We start from the raw sequence: 17,244 nt of genomic DNA, 5'->3' as shown, positions 1-17,244 counted from the left end.
CTGTTCCTCCACCTGACTAAGAACCCTACCATTAACCCTGTATTCCGCATTCTTATTTGTCCTTCCAAAATGGACAACCTCACACTTGGCAGGGTTGAACTCCATCTGCCACTCCTCAGCCCAGCTCTGCATCATATCTAAGTCCCTCTGCAGCCGACAACAGCCCTCCTCACTGTCCACAACTCCACCTATCTTCGTATCATTGCCTCTTCTCCATTACTGTAGATGCCCTTACTGATTAAAATTTCGTCTCTCAGCCTTGAATATACTTAGTGGCTGAAACTCTACTAGAGAATCCTCCAAATTTGCTCCTCTTTGAGTACTGCTCATCATCTATCCTAAATTGGCGATTTTGTACTGAGATTATACTCACTAGATTATACTCCCCAAGGAGGAAACAATTACTTCCGCATCTGCCTTGTCAAGCCCAAGAATCTTGTATGTTTCAATAAAGTTGTCCTTTCTTCTAAATTCCAATGTATGCAGGCCCAACCTACTCAACCTCTCCTCATAAGATAGTCCCTCCATATCCAGCATTAGTCTAGTGAATCTTCTGAATTCCCAAGCTATTAATATATATTGTAAATGAATGCATTCCCAACACTGATCCCTGTCACAAGTTGGCATCCTGAAAATGCCCCCCTTATACCAACACTATCATCTATTAATTAGCCAGTTCTCTATCCATGCTAATACAATCCCTCCAACACAAAGGGTTCTTAATAAAATTCACTGGGATGCTGTCAGACACAAAAGTGGAATCAGCTTTCTCATAATGGGTCCATGATATCCTCATGTACAAGTCACTTATTGCTAACAGCATCTACAGGCATAAATCTAGGCATCATCAACTTTACGCGGGAAAAATCCACCTCCCCAAAACAATCTTTTGAATGTCTCACTTGCGATGAGAAGTATCCATTATATTACCTTGACAAGTGCCCAGCTCAACTTTCAAGGCCTGTTTAAGTCCTAAATGTAATGTGGTTTCCCACAGTACTTACTTCACTCCACTATGGATAGATTGGGTAAACTGTAACCGTGGCAACCTGTTCAACTCTGAGCGGAGCTTCAAAAACGATAACCACTCAAGAGTGTACAATTCCAGCTATGCAGCATCAACTTTGGTTCCTACTGTTATCTCTTCATCTTCCTACATTGCTTCATTACTTTCAGATTTAACCATTTCAACACTTCATTTGGTAGCCTGTGACTCTTCATAAAACCCAACTTTTCCAAAGTCGGCTGCGTGCATTTCATTCAATGTTAAGACCCATTCCAGTAATCAGTGATCTTCATTAAACTCCTGGCTCCCCCAATGTTCAAGTTTAAAAATCCTCATCCTGTTTTTAGACTCCTTCATAAACTTTCATTTATCTAAGTGTGCATCTTCCTTCAGCCTCAGGTCTTCCCAAAACTTTTTATCAACTTGAGCAGTAGTAAACAATACACTGGGTTATCTAGTATATGAAATAGAATTAAAAAGACCATAAGGTATGATACTGTGCATTTATATGGTTCAACACCACCTGGAACTGTCTGTGCATTCTTTGCTGCAATACTGCAGTAAGGAGAAACACTAGTTGATCCTCTAGGTGTAGGTATTTTACTACACATAGGCTCAGTTATGTGACACTTCAAATTTGGCAATTGTAGTGGGCAGAAGACTGCAAAAACCTATTTTCCGAACATATTCTTACAGCATTCTTTCGTAAATTATCTCATTTCTACTTACTGGGATTTACTACACTATATGCATATCAGTTCCAGAATATACACAAAGTGGTCCTTACCCTCTCTGGAGCTGGAATCACTGCAGTGCTTCAACTTGCATGCTTCAAATGTTTCTTTGTTATTAATCTTACTGTATAGAATGTTTTCCTAGAAACACAAAAGGTGCAGCTTGAAAATTTAGCGCAAGTAATTCTGACATGGTAGCAGCTGTAGCTCAATACTAATCTTCAAGAAATTGTAGGTTCAAATTGCACTCCAAGGACGTGAGCACAAAATCGGACTTGGTACTTTTACAGCACTGAGGAAGTGCTGCACTTGGAGGTGCCACGTTTTGGATCAGACAGTAAATCTCTCAGGTGGATGAAAGAGTCTCAAGGTACTATTTCAAGCAGGAGAGCTCTTCTTGCATTCTAGCCAATAGACGTCACTCGACCAATACCCAAAAAACATACTGTTATTTTCATTATCACGAATCATTTGTGGAAGTTTGTTATGATCAAATTTGTTCTCTTGTTTCCTACATCGGTGCCTATAGTTCAAATATACTTTGTTGGCCGTAAAGTACTTTAGGATTTTCGGAGGTTATAAAAGAGCCAAATATGCATGGCTTATCTTCTTTTCATCTCTTTGGTCTCTGAGCTTTACCCAGTTCAAATTATTTTTTCTGAGTATGTTCTCAAGTCTCCCTTGCTTTATCTTTCCTTCAACCTTGTGCAAACACTTATCTGTTCACTCCCATGTCTTATTTATGTCTTCTATTCCCTTTGCAAACCATTCATACAAATCTTGCACTCTCTTTCCATAGATTTCTCTAACTGTCTTTCTTCCAATTTTGAGAACTTCAGATGGACTCGGAGGTGAAACAAATGAGAACACATTTGTAATTTAGAAAGGGACTTGGATGCTAATTCGCCTCTTCCCTAGGTGGTTAGCAAGAAAAAGGAAATGCCTGATCCAAGGCAACAGCCTACAGCTCTCTTCATCTGTCCTATTTATCAATGGTATGCCCTGGCACATGTTTTTTGCTGACTTAAACAAGAGATCAGCAGCAATAAGAGGTGAGCATTGCCACGGTCACATAGAGTGTTGCCATCATTTTACACTCACCACAGCAGCCAATCTAAGGTATCCAAGCATTAGGAAGAGTAGCCTATAAGCCAACAAGTACAGGGGAAGTAAAGTGGAAACCAGCCACCACTGCTGGGGTTGTTGTCACTGGGTTGCTTCTCCATTTGGACCACCCAGGAACCAAAAAGTCTCGAAGGAGACATAAAATAAATCGACTCAATTAATTTGACAAAAACAAAATTAACTGATAAGTTTTTGTTAAAAAGATGAAATCAGATATCATTGAAACATTATTTCTATCCATTGAAGGGCAGAAAACTGATGCTGTTGTAACAACTTTACAGGTTTGTGAAGGTTAAACATTTCAACATCACACTCTCTCACTTGTACTTGATCTAAATACAAGGCATTCCCCAGCATCACTAAGATTTCCTCGTCTATACCAAGAATGAGGGGTTTTCCAATTGATATAGGGCCTGTCAGTCTCCGACATCCAAAGGTACACCACAAATCAATTAAGTGAACTGACATATAGCCATTTTGACATGGTAGGAATCCAGACAGTTTTCCAAAAGCAAACCCAACAAAAAGTGATGTCAATGACCAAATAATCAGTTCTTACAATGCTACTTGAGGGATAAATATTAACCAGGACTCAGGTTGCACTCTGCTGGTTATCTTAGCAAAGTGCAATTTACATCCATTAGACAAGGCTTGTTTTTACGTCTCATCTGAAGGTACTTAGTTGTACATGTGAGCATCAACCTAAGTTGTACACTCAATTCCCTGGAGTGCAACTTGTACACACAATAGGAAGTAAAGTGTCAGCTCTTCAACTCTCTGGTCATTACTTCATGTGCATTTAAAAATACCTAATTGATGCTAGTGCAAAAGTACAAGTTTACCTGTCCACAACTGTGCTCTGAATTGCAGGTGCAGATTATTGATCTTTCAACTTTTTTGCGTTCGAAGACACAAACACGTGCACAGGTCATCATACTTTCAAAATACCAATACACTGGGCCTTTCTCATCAGCCTTAAGCAAGCATAAAAATAATTTTAAAAAGCAGAAAATTAAAAGAAAGCTTACCTAGACAATAGCAAAATAATTGTTTCGCCTATGTTAATATTAGAGTATTGCAAGGCTTTAAAATAACATGTACATATCTCTGATTAACTGGAAGACAATCTATATGTCAGGTACATTCTACATAGAATTACAAAATGCAATTCAATTGTTTGTTATTCAACATATTGCTGGAATAATTTTGCAGTTTTTACCTTTAAACAGAAATACTGTTTTGACCTTCAAAGGAATAAACAACAGGTTAGGAAAGATTGCTTCAACAATGAAGAGGCTCTCAGAGCTAAGTTGAGCCAATGTAAACTCTCTCACTCACCAAACAAGAGTGTTTGCAGGAAGAACCCACTGAACCATCTAATTGGGTAGCCAATATGATTTACAGGTTAATTATCCAATCTGATTTTCTGCTCATCTTTGCAACAGAATACATTTGTGTATTTACTACACTTGGATTTCAGAAAGGCCTTCAACAATGATCCTATGAAAAAGCTTGTACTGACAATAAGAAAGTTTTAATTCATGGAAACATTTTATTATGGGTATGCAATTGTTTGCAAATACAGTTGACAGGCTTGCACTATAGGACAGTCGTCATCAGCCTAGGAGAAGGTAACCAGTAGGGTCATTGAGAGAACCATTTTGCATCTTCATTTATATTTGTAGTCAGAGTCAATATAATAGCTATATTATTACATGATACAAAGCTAATTAATGCAGTAGATAAGAAAGGTAAAATGATAACATTTAAAACACATCACCAATATCATTGAAAATTGGACAGACAAGGTGGCAGGTATAACTAAATGTAGAGAAGCACTAAAAAAATGAAACTTGAATGTGATTAGAATATTTTGTCTTTAAACAAAAAGATGTGCAATATCACTGGAGAACCAAATCCTAGAAAACTAGCCAGACTTTTAAAAATTCGTTTTGTGTCAGCTGTGGATACAGGTTGGAAAGAAATGGAGTTATTAACTGCATCAAATGATAGCCATTTCTCAACAACTACATAATCAACCACGACTGAAGGTGTGAGTCCAAATGTGACTGCAGCTTCACCCCAACTGAGAAAAGATTCCCTCTCTTCACATTTAAAGGAACCACCACGTTTAGTTCAGTTTGCAGTGGAATATTGTGTTTATTGTGTTAATTAAATCTTTCCCAAATCTGTTTCTATCCTCAAACAATCAAGTGGATGCGAAAAATGTTAAGACAACAAAAACAAAACTCTATGCCTAGCAAAAGGAAAGGACATCAGCCTCCTGAATTGTATCTATCTACCTACACACAAGGAGTTATGATTATCCAGGGGGCCAACAGGTCTACCTTTGGCTCCAACTTCTGAAAAGTATCTGAACTAAGACCATAAGACATAGGAACTGAAGCTTACTGAATCAAAATCTGTCTTGCTTAATCTTGAATATATTTAACAACCGAACTTCTACAGCTCTCTGCAAAGAATTTCACAAATTCACAACCCTCAGGGAATAAATTTCTCATCATCTCTGCCTTAAATTGGTGAGCTGACAATCAGGATTATGCCCTCAGGTCCTAGACCAGCCCACAAGGGAGGACAATCTTTCCGTATCTAACCTGACCTGTTCCCTAAGAATCTTCTATGTTTAAATGAAACTGCCTCTCATTCTTCTAAATTCCAGCGAGAAAAGGTCAAACCTACTCAATCTCTCTCCAGAAGACCTTTCATACACAGTTTCAGCCTGGTGAACCTTCACTGGGGTGCCTCAAATGCTATTGCATCTTTCCTTAAGAAAAGGAGCCCAAAACTGTTTACAGTATCCCAGCCTTGTATAGCTTTAGAGGACCCCTCCCCTCCACTTTTATACTCGCCCCTATTTTCACACTTTGACTTCACTACTGAAAATGGCGGTTAGCTTGAGATTTATGCCCAAAGACTCCTAAATTCCTGTTCTGTAGGATCCGCAGCCTTCGGCAATTTAGATAACAAAAGAGATCAATGTTTTACTAGCTAAAGTGCACATCCTCATACTTTCTCACATTATCGTCCATCTGCAAAGATCTGCCCACTAGCTTAACCTGTCTATCCCACTGCAGACTCCTTGCGTCATGCTCACCATTTGCCTTCTCACTTAAGGTTGTCATACATAACACTTGCCTTTAGAACACTGCGTTCATCCAAGGCATTAACATGTATTGTAATAATTGCAGCCCAAGCACTGATTCCTATATGTATCCATTAGCATTAGGTTGCCATGCTGAAAATGTCCTCTTCATCCCAATTCTGTCTGTTAGTTAGCCAACCCTTTTTCCATGCTAATACAATACCTGCAACACCATGGGCTCTTACTAAAGTGTGGTACCTAATTAAATGCCTTCTGAATGTACAAATATATTACATCCATTCAATCCCCATTATCTATCTTGCTCATTACCTCCTTAAAGAATTCTAGTAAATGTGTCAGGACTGATTCCTCTTTATAAGGCTGCTGACGCTGTTTGCTTAATTTTTAATTTCTAAATGCTGTACAATTACATCCTTTATAACAGACACTAACATTTTCCCAACAACAGACATTATGCTAACCTGCTTTTGTCTCCTTCCTTTTCAAAATAAAAGGTATTACACTGGCACCTTTCCAATCCAAGATTTTTCCAGAATTTAAGGATCTTTGCGGAATTACGACCATCATATTCACTACCTCTGTAGCTACGTCTTTTAATATCCTAGGATAAATTAAAACCAGGTCCAGGCAACTCATCAGTCATAAGCCCAGTAGTTTCCCTTGCACTTTTGCCTCTTGTGATAGTGGTGTTTATTCCCTCTCCTCCTTTTGCCCTATGGGTGGGTATTTGTCCCTGATACTGACCACACATTTGTATTATTCACATTGAGAACTGAACTGGCCCAGCATTCACAAATAATAGTGAAAATTAAACTACATGCCTTTGTGGTGTATCCTGTTCACAAAAGGGACATGCAAATATTCTAAGAAAAGCACAATATGAATGAATGCAGAAATTTTAAAGAACACAACATATTACCAAACAATAATGATACTTCTGAATGCACACTTCTGGAGGACCTTACATGAATTTCATCTGCTCACCTCAGAGGGCTTCGGTGAACTAGCAGGAGTCGACAACACCGAACTAACATCAGCTTTAATAGAGTCATGTCCATCTTGACTTAGTGGAGATGGTGGTTGGGGTGATGGAAGGAATTTGCTGCTATGAAAGGATTTTGGGTGAGGTGCAGTGTAGACTGGCTCAGGATCCACCTCGCCCTCCTGCCGAATCCATAGAGGATATGGTCGCACAGGTTTCTCTGGTTCAGGAATTGCAGCTTGGAAAAGAAAACAAAAATTAAAGACAGTATTTCTCCCATTCTACCTTACTGGTTGAGGTACTGATAGAGATTTTGACGCTACAGGAATTATAATGTCTGTTAAAAATTATACCTTCAATACACCAGCAGACTGACATCACACCAACGTTACAAAAGAATACATAGATTCTATGATCTTAGTCTGCTATTTTGTGTTCGTCTCGATTCCCCTGTTGTATCCGTCCCAAACCCTAAAATATTTGCAGATTTTTGCATTTAAAAAAACTTGAAATCTTTTTATTTATTAAGTATAACATATATGGCTTTGAGGTAATTGTTTCATTATATTTCCTTCCATTTGCGAAGACAAACCTATTATGTAATTTAAACACTATCACCTTCAAAAGGTTGATTTAGCATCTTGTGCTTAAAACTCTAACTGAAATAACTATTATTTAACAAATTATCTTATTACAGTTGAAATCAAAAGTAATGCTATTATTTATAATGCACATTATAGTGCTATGACTAACATTTGTTTTGACCAGCAGCAGTTAACTAACAAGTTTAGTCAGTGTTAAGAAAACGTGAGCCAGGATACCACCCAATACAATTAATGTAAGGAAAATGTAGAAAGGAAGAACATCTATAACAATCTCAGTCTCTGCCAGGCATGGAGGCTCTCACAGGGTACTGGAGGAACTCTCTGCTCTTCCTCAAATTATGTCAGGAAATCTTTAATGCTCACTTCCATCATTAGAAAAGGGAAGATGAGGTATCAGTTTAACATCTGAAAAGAACGCACTTCCAGCAATGTACATTTCAGTACCTCACTGATGTGAGGAACTAGATCAGCAGTACATCACGGTCACCACAGTCCCAGAGGACGACAGTGCTAGACTATCATTAGAGATAGATGACTGATGGTGAGTATAACCTGACCTCTGCCAGGACAGAAATTGAATCCAACACTCAAATCTGGACTAAGGGTTAAATCTGGCCCAGGAGTTCCTTCAACAAATTATGATCCTTTTGTTCTTCACGAGGTTGGTCGTCTACACTGTGCACATTTCTAAGACGTCCTGCTCCACGAACTATGTTAATTTAGAAATTTAGTTACTTTTCCACCAAACGGGATGCAGTTTGTAAACCAGTCTTTTAACTTCTATAAAGTTACCAAACTTCATCCTAAATCACTACAGAATGCACTAACCATATTCAACTACTTTTTTCTTTTTCCTCTTTCTGGTTCTTGGTTTCCATTCATCATCATCTGCTAGTGCATCGTAGAATATCAGATCTTCCCGCAGAGCCTTGCTCAGCTGCCTCCTGCGTCTCCCAAAAGTCTTCAGCACCAACATCTCACGTTTTGGACACTTACAATTGAACATGCATTCTGGCTTGCGGCAATGCGTGGGCGGTTCTTTCATCTGTGACAGGCTAGAACAGATACAGCCTAAGCGGCAGAACTCATTCTTACACATTGGTGCCCGCTTAGGTATCACTCTGTGTTTTCTAGTTTGAAGCTTTCCCTAAGAGATGATGAGAGAAATATGCATTTTTATGCTCAACTGTGTTAGTCATACATCTTACACCGTTCACCTTAACTTAGACAAGTATAAAATCCAACATAGAAGAATGTTGCCAAACTCCTTACAGAGAGGAAAGCAATCTGTTTAAGAGAGTTACATGTTTTGTCTGCCTTGAAATATTAGTTCAGCAAAAGCAAATATTAGTGCTGTCTTCTGCTTCACTGCTTCTCGTGCTAGGCCCACAATCCCCATACCCTTCAAACAGCGTGCACAAGTTCCCAACCTGACTTTCAATTAAAATATATTAAGTGGCATCCACTTTCTACAATGTTCACCTCAATAGTTAGTTGGTCAGTGGAGAAAAGAAAATCAATAGCAGTGGCAATTGGAATATAACAGACTGGCTTGTGCAGATATAACTTGCAAGATTAATAATTGGAAAGCATAACATGACCAGAAAGCAGAAAACTACAAGACGCTGGGTCTGGATTTTCACCTTTGAAGTGTGTAGTGTGTGTAAGGAAATACCCAGCATTGCACACCTGCTTCAGAAGGAAATGGTTCCAGAGATTAACTTTTTATTGCTTGAGCAAGGGGAGGCAAATAGGAAACTAGTCAGCCAATCTGGGTAAAAGGTTGTAGGCATTTACAGGGCTTGTTAGGTGTTGCAATGGGTAATGTAAATAGCTTGCTTCAGAGCTGTGGAATTCTGGACCTCATACATTTCCTATGCCTTATCCATGCCAGCTGATGCCTACCCCAACAAACTCTACTCCCCCACATGAACCTAAGCCCCTCCATCTACTTCCCCATAGTCTCTCATGCATTGCTATGGAACATCCATGTCTACTAACCCACAACACATTGTACCACAATAATGAACCCACAGTAATGAACTACCGAAGTCAAAATTTTTGACTTTCATTAAAAGATCTTCTTTTGCTACATGCCAATAAAATGCTCAATCATCCAGACAGTATGAATGGAAAAACTTCAAGTACTTCAAACCTTTATCTGGAGTAAATAAACAGTGCAATTGACAGAAGAGAAACTGTTTAACTTTGGGTTCATCTTTCTCAACAGACTTTCGGCTCTGAGCCAATGTATAATGAAACTTGGTGAACAGTCTAGGCATCCAGTGGACACAGGGGCATGAGGAACATCTTTTGAATGCACCTTTAAAAAGACTCCCTCAAACAGACTATGGTTCATGACATCTGTGAAATGCCATCAATCATCAAAGGTTGGCCCAACTCCAAGAGAACTGAGGAGGCTAAGGACACTAACCCCACAATGCAGCTATGCAGGTTGGCAGGAAATCAGCCTGCACTTAAAAGGGACTTTTGAAGTTAAAAACCCCGAGAATAGGATTCCATGAACCCTGGAATTAGGACCTGCCACTAATCTTAAACAGGTTCCCAGGCTATCCAAAATCAGCAAAAAATCAAGGTTTGGATGTTGAGAAAGACAGAAAATTAAAATTTAATAAATGTTCTTCTTGATGATGCCTTCAGAGGAATTGGAGTCTGAAGGAATTACAGTACTGAACTTAACAAGGCTGTGAAACTTGCAAGTACATACTTGCAAGTACCCTGTGGGAAACAGTAACCTTTCAAAGGCAACATAATTTCACCTTGCTCAGGAGGTCTAAGCTTTGGTATGTTCAGGTTGAACTACTGTGAAAATAAGTACAGACATTATTAACAATCTATAATCAAGATACTGATAAAGCGTAGTAGAAGGTGGTTTGTTTCAACAAAATCACACTTTTAACTTGTTAGCACTTGAAAGTGAATTAAGATATTGTCTGCTTTTGTTCCAATGCACTCAACTTTATCAGCATTCATTATAGGTACACTGCAATTTCTAATTAAAAATGTAAGGTCAATCTCAGCAAGTTTTGAATTCTTTTAGTCCCTTGTCAACATATTTCACCAGTTTCTTTCCTTTAATATAAATCAGAGCTGGTACCTGTGCAGTGAGTAGAGTTAAGAGAGATGCCTCTGCTCGTTCTTCAGTAATGTAAGTCCTTGACTTCCCATCCCAAAGGGCACTATTCTCCAGATCCATCAACTTCTTCTGCTTTTTGGACAGCCCCAGAGGTTTCATGCGTGTAGAACATGCTTTAGTAGGTGGGCTGGCTGTTTTTGGTGTTGATTTTGTACTGCTTGAAGACTTCTGCTCTTTGCTGGCTGCGTTAGATCGCATTACTTTTCCACTCCGTTCGCAGGCTTTGGAAACAGAGTTAACTGAAGTAGGCTGTGAGGAAACGACAGCTTGACTAGATGAGTGAGACTGTCCAGGGGTGGCTTCAGACGCCCGGTGTTTTAGTACGCTATCCAATGTTCGGACGTAACTTGAACTTTTAGTGGGCATCTGATAAACAACTTTTGATACTTTGTTTATGCATAGATCAGCTCGCTGTTTGATGACTTTCTCTTCATTTTCCAGGTATTCATCCAGTTTATCACTTAAGAAGGCAGAACGATTTTTCACAGTGTTTTCCAAACTGGAAGCTGGGACAAACACCAAAACAAAGAATCAGTTCACTTATTACTGTTTTTGAGTTCAAAGAAATTTTCATTGATGGAAGCAGCATAGTTCCCCCTTCTCCCCACAAGCCCGATGGCTGGTATGCAATTCTGTAATATACCTCCGGCCACAATCTGAATTGAGTTGCTTTGGGAAAGCTAGCTTTGACTTTTGCATGGCAAAATTTAAATGAATTAAAAAACAATAAGTAGCGTGACTTGCTGTCACATATCTGCAGGCACTTTGCTCAAGAGATGTATTGACATGATCTGCTAAAAGAAAAAGACCAGGTTAAACATTGAATTTCTTCCTTGATATCAAATCCATCTGTTAATGTCCATATAGTGAAATACATTTGCTACCTGGATCTATCCCAGCACCTGACAGGTGAAGGCTTGAGGCCCCACCCTCCCCCTCCCTTATATTGCACCTCATTTGATGGAGTCACCAGATCCCAAAGAACAACAAGCAGCTCACTGTAGATGAGTAACAGATGGCCTGGTCAAGTACTGCAATGACTAAACATCTAAGTAAGGATAAAAGCAACTGGGGTGTCAGGTTGCAGAATAGAAAAAAACGTGCAGGCTATCAAGCATGGGAGAAATTTAGCTAATTCATGATGGGATGGGAATTGGGGAGGTCAGGTGATAGCAGCAGCTTCTGTTCTTTGAAGTGGGGTTGGAAGAATGATGTTGGGATGGCTTTCAATTTTGTTGTCTGGGTGCAAAATGTACTTCAAACAAATGGTTTGCCCCTCACAAACTCGTGTTAATTTTTGGTAAACTAATTTCAACAGAGTGAAAAAGGGAAAAAAAAAATCAGGTGGCAATCAATCCAGTTGGTTGCCAGTTGAAAATTAGCCCCATGAACGTTTTCAGTCACAAGAGCGCACCAATTTGAAGAACTTACTTGCTTCAGTCTGTTTGGAAACAGATGCCCCAGTCTGCTGTGCAAGTTTTTGTTTCCAACCCTTCAGTTTTGTAAAATCATTTGTTTTTCCTGTTCTGGAAATAAATGGAATTTCTTCTTCTGTTGAATGTTTATTAAGAAAAACACATGTTAAAAGGAGATGTCAGTAACTGCACAAAACAAAAATTCTCATCTAAAATTGGTGGCTATTGTTACTGTACAAATTTAAATTGAGAGCAAAGAGAAGTAAAGATTAATCAAGCCTCATTTCTGATCACATTTCTGGTTACTTTAAGAATCCTGATTTACAGTTAGTCTGAAAAAAAAAGTATCTTCCAGAAAAATACATTCTGCTTACAAAAGTGGAAAAGGGAAGAATAATGTATACCGTTGTGCCTTTTTTTAAAAAAAAGTTCTGAACAGGGTGAAGATATGAAAAGGTTAATCTAAGGCTGAATCAACTCTCAAACACCAAACTGCTCGAATGGACTGAGGGTGAACAGCTATCCCACAACTTGTTATACTAAATAGCCGTTCTTATCTCATGTTGTCCTTCTGTTCCAATTTATGCATCTTTGAAAAATGAGTCACATCTTACATTGTTGCCACATGTAGGGTACTGACAGGCTTTATTACATGTTAGAAAACACAGCTTTCATAACATCTCATACTGCACTATGGAATGGCATGCCAAACTGACAGGTAGGGATGGAGGCCAATGATAAATTGTTTTTGGAAAAAGAAGAAACTTAACCAGAACAAAAATAGGGAATTATAGTGTTTAAGATTTCTATTATGAAAAATATTAAGCATAGTTGTGGTTAGATTTATATATCTATACAGAACAGGTAAGCAGGCCTTAAACATCTAACAGTGTGACTCAAATACCCAACATGAGCTTCACCCTTTAACTACAGCCCTCCAAATTTCATGGTCTCAGTTTGATACATCCTCAACGCGTAATAAGAGTGTTGTGAGCAGAACGATTTCAGTTATCAGGAAACGTCAATACTAGCATAGCTCCTTTCCAATTTAGTTGCAGTGCTTTCATTGAAAAATAAAGCCATCTGATTTAAATGGAGACATATTATCTAATTTTATTCATATCTCACAAATACCATTATTTGCTTTGTCACAAAACTGTGAAATCCACTTAATTATTAAGCTTGAACAAATATTAAGTGGTTAATTACATTCTAAGTTCGAACATCAATTTTTAAAAATGCTCTGGTCGACTAATCAGTGCTTCAATATTTAAACTGACAGTTTGAATTCAGTCTTGGTCTCTGAATTTTAAATTAAAATCTTTAGAAAAAATTAATTCAAATCTTCATAGACACTGACAGAAACAGTTCAGTCCAATCCCAATGACTAAAAGTCAATACTGATACGGATGAGGGAAGAACAGAATGTGGGCCCAATCAATGAATGGTATCAAACATTTTTATTTAGTACAGGACCGATCATGCTTCACTAAATTGGCTGCTTGCTCACCTGGAGGTCTCTGGTCAGTTTGTGTGGAGGGTGAGCATTCTAAGGCATCTCGGCATCCAGGTTTAACAAATCCTGCTGGTGGAGGAAGTAATACAATTCCCAAATGCTTCAAGTTTAGGCTGACCTTTGACATCAGGGAACTTGGCTTAACACCAGCTATAGGAAGAACACATTCATTTAAATCAGACCTAAAGCCTTACAAAACAAACCAAAACGTTTATTTTTCATCGAATTTAAAGGTGCAACATATAAGTGATCACATGAAATCGATCAAATCATACTGGAAATCAAGCCGACTAGATACATCTCAAATCACTTCTAAACATCTACTTTACAATCTCTGATGACAAGCAGATTGGCTTTCATGCTTTGTCATATCAATCACAGTCACCTGTTTTAAGTGATGGGTGCATAATGACTCTGGAGTCAAAATGAGTTAAGTCTTCAATTAGCTTCTCTTCCAGTCTTTCAATTTTCTCCTCAGCACTTTGTTGGGGAACTGCAAGAATGAAAAGTAACATCACATTTTCAAAAAAGCATAGGGAGTACAAACAGGAAAAAGAATCAAAATAGATTGGACTTAAATCTCAAATTTGACTTCCCCATTAAAGTCAATCAACCCACACACTGCCAAACAGAGTACTCAACAAAACTTCACATATGAAGGAATCTCTCCATACTCCAAGTTAATATGCGAAATTTGACTCTAAACTGGAATATCAACATCCTACTAGATACCATGCTTACAAAGAGAGCTATTTGAACAATTGGTTTGTAAAGATTATAGGGACAAATATAGTTAGATAATTAAATGCTGTGTGAATTCAACCTTGAAAGTGTTTTATAAAGAAGCCAAATTAGTCTGATGTTTCATGCAGAATCCAAAAGTTAGACATGTATTTTACTGACCAGTTTCATTTACCATTGTAACACAGAAGTAGCTCAACAGAAGTTCACAATGCATTTTCACAGAATATTCATGAAGGGTAAAAACTATGATTATGCGATCATAAGAACAAATCTGACTAATGAACTAAATGGCCATTCCTATCCCATGTTGTCATTTTGCTCCCATTTATCTATCTTTGAGGAAAGAATCACACCGTATACTATTGCCATGTATAGGGCACTGAAAGCCTTTATTAATTGTAGCGAAAAAAAAACAGCTTTCGCAACATCACAAACTCTGTGCTGTCTCCTGGAACATTGAAACAAAAGCAGAAATTGATGGATAAATTCAGATAAAGCAGTGTTAATGTTTCTCCAGCAATTTCTGGTTTTGTTTCAGATTTCCAGCATCTACAGCTCTTGCCTTTATTTTAGTGTTTAACTCACTGTCACATCTCTTCCAGGTATGCCTACCTTGAAGTTCTGCTCCTCTCTCCAATTCAATTTCTATTCTAATCTTTCTTCTTGTCTACCATCATTACTTTCATTGTCACTCTGTTAGCCAACCCATTCTCACCCACTTATGATCTCCACTGTCAGATTTTCTCCATCCCTGGCATACCAGTACCCAACTCTTTGTTTGCCTGTTCCTTTCTCTGGGCTTCATCTTCACTGTCATGTACTCCTTTACACCTAGACCCTGTGTTTAGCTTACATACCACCTTTTATTTGCTGCTACTCGTTCTGATGAAGGGACTTGACACCTGAAACATTGACTTTGCATGCTCTCCACAGGTGCCGCCAGACCAGCTTCGTTTCTCCAGTAATTTTAGTTTGTTTTCTTCTAGAACATGCATTCAGTTAATTGGAAACTTTCATGTCGATTTTGCTCATTTCTATTACTGAATTTAGAACTGTAACGTAGCTCTCATCAGAAGCAACAGCAAGGTTCTGGTAAAATAAAACTTGAAGAAATAGCAATGAGAGAAACTTATTGAACTCCAGATTAATTAACTCAGGTTAATCTGGCTACCAGCATCATTGCTCTGCACACAACAAAACGGAGAATTTTTATGGTTCATACCTGTCTGATGGATGAGATCACTCGAGTTCTCTGGTACCTGCTCAACCAGGTGGGACTGCAAGGCATCCTGAAAAAATATTTAAATGAAAGCATAACAAACAATTCAGAAGTAAACACAAACATAACTATTTTAGCCTTGTTTAAAAATCAAGAAATTCAAAAATGTGGATTTGATGCAAAATAAACAGCTGTAAGTGAACCACTCCTTACATAATCCTAATCCAATAGTTTGTTTGAGCTCTGAATGCCAATGTCTGAAGCAAATGCCCCACAGTCAAGTTCCCTTATTTCCTCCTACTAAATCATCACTCAGTTCCCACTGCTACTCAACCTACCTCCTATACAAATTGGCATTATTATTATAATGGTCCACGTTTTGAGAAACAAAGTGAAAAAGGGAAAGACAAAATTGTTTTGTTTTAAAAAGCATTTATACACTCTTTCACAATCTCACGAAGTCCAAAAGTGCTTTACAACTGAAGTACTTAAGTATAATTATTGCTGCAATATCAGAAACACAACAGCCAATTTATACGTAGCAAGTTCCAACAAAAATAAATTATAATGATTAGTTAAGATTTTTTGAAAATGTTATGTTGCTTGAATTGTAAACACTGGCCGCAAAACATTTCCTATTCTCCTATAGGATCTTTTCACCTCAGAAGTCAGAAGGAACCTCTGCAATACTAAACAAAACGTGAAGAAATAGTTGCTGATGAAGGGCTCCCACCCTTAATGTCGATTTTCCTGCTCTTCTGATGCTGTCTGACCTGCTGTGCTTTTCCAGCACCACTCTAATCTTGACTGAGCATCCGAGTAACAGCAAGCCATTTCTCTTTGGTGATGTGATCAACATTTATCCCTCAAACATTATCAATAAAACTGACTAGCCTACAAACTGATGCACACTACTTTCTTGGGTAAGGGGGTCACAATGCATGGACTGCCTGCATTGACCGAGGTGGAAGAAGGCACCATGGAAAGTTAGCACTCATTTACCGGATTAAACTGTGGGGCCAAAAGCTGCTAGCAGTACTCCCCATCTCATCCACTCCTGGCTAACCAAGAGCTCAGTTAGCAGCCAAGTAATTGTTGTGACGAGCACATAAATGGGTTTTGCTGAGCAGGACTCAGGTAAGTACCTCTTTTGGGTTAGGATTAGAGATGACATATAGGAGAACGTGAACAGCATACGCACTAAGATGCTGGGTGCATTGGTTACACTTCCAGACAGCTTTCTGTCACTGTCGCAGAGGTCTCACACCAAAATAGAAAATTGGTTAGCTAGCAGGGAATATACCAGGCAGAAATGGGTTTTTGACAGGTGGCAAAATGTAATGGGAGGTATGCCACAATGATCAGTGCTGGACCCTTAACTTTTCAAAATTTATATAATGACAGGTAAAAGAAAGTAAAGGTATGGTTGCTATCTTTTGCAAGGAACATATCTTTTTATTTTGTGTTTTTAAAAACTGGAGGATGAGTTTTAAAAATTAGTGTTTTATAAAGCGGCAGCAGTTTTGAAAGCAAGTAACCTGACATCCATGACAAGTATCAGAAACAAATATTTGAACAACATAGTAATTAAAATTGAGTTGCAGACAATTGGCAGTC

General features: G+C 38.4%; 1 protein-coding gene across 5 annotated transcripts in view; it reads right to left on the bottom strand.

The window, feature by feature from the left end:
• Positions 1–17,244, bottom strand: part of LOC140476524 (MAX gene-associated protein-like) — a 107,771-nt gene that overhangs the window by 64,058 nt on the left and 26,469 nt on the right. For all 5 annotated transcript variants that reach the window (XM_072569279.1, XM_072569277.1, XM_072569281.1 and 2 more), the window contains exons 4-12: positions 15,631–15,697; positions 14,050–14,157; positions 13,659–13,814; positions 12,165–12,284; positions 10,695–11,239; positions 8,405–8,723; positions 6,974–7,209; positions 3,708–3,839; positions 1,794–1,881 (exon numbers count right to left, since the gene is read on the bottom strand). In XM_072569279.1, the coding sequence (XP_072425380.1) occupies positions 1,794–1,881; positions 3,708–3,839; positions 6,974–7,209; positions 8,405–8,723; positions 10,695–11,239; positions 12,165–12,284; positions 13,659–13,814; positions 14,050–14,157; positions 15,631–15,697 (1,771 nt within the window). The remainder of the gene's footprint in view (positions 1–1,793; positions 1,882–3,707; positions 3,840–6,973; positions 7,210–8,404; positions 8,724–10,694; positions 11,240–12,164; positions 12,285–13,658; positions 13,815–14,049; positions 14,158–15,630; positions 15,698–17,244) is intronic.

The sequence above is a fragment of the Chiloscyllium punctatum genome, chromosome 4 (assembly GCF_047496795.1).
Source record: "Chiloscyllium punctatum isolate Juve2018m chromosome 4, sChiPun1.3, whole genome shotgun sequence".
Taxonomy (NCBI): Eukaryota; Metazoa; Chordata; class Chondrichthyes; order Orectolobiformes; family Hemiscylliidae; genus Chiloscyllium; species Chiloscyllium punctatum.
The sequence above is the reverse complement of the archived record's forward strand: the minus strand, read 5'-3'. Positions and strand labels throughout refer to the sequence as shown.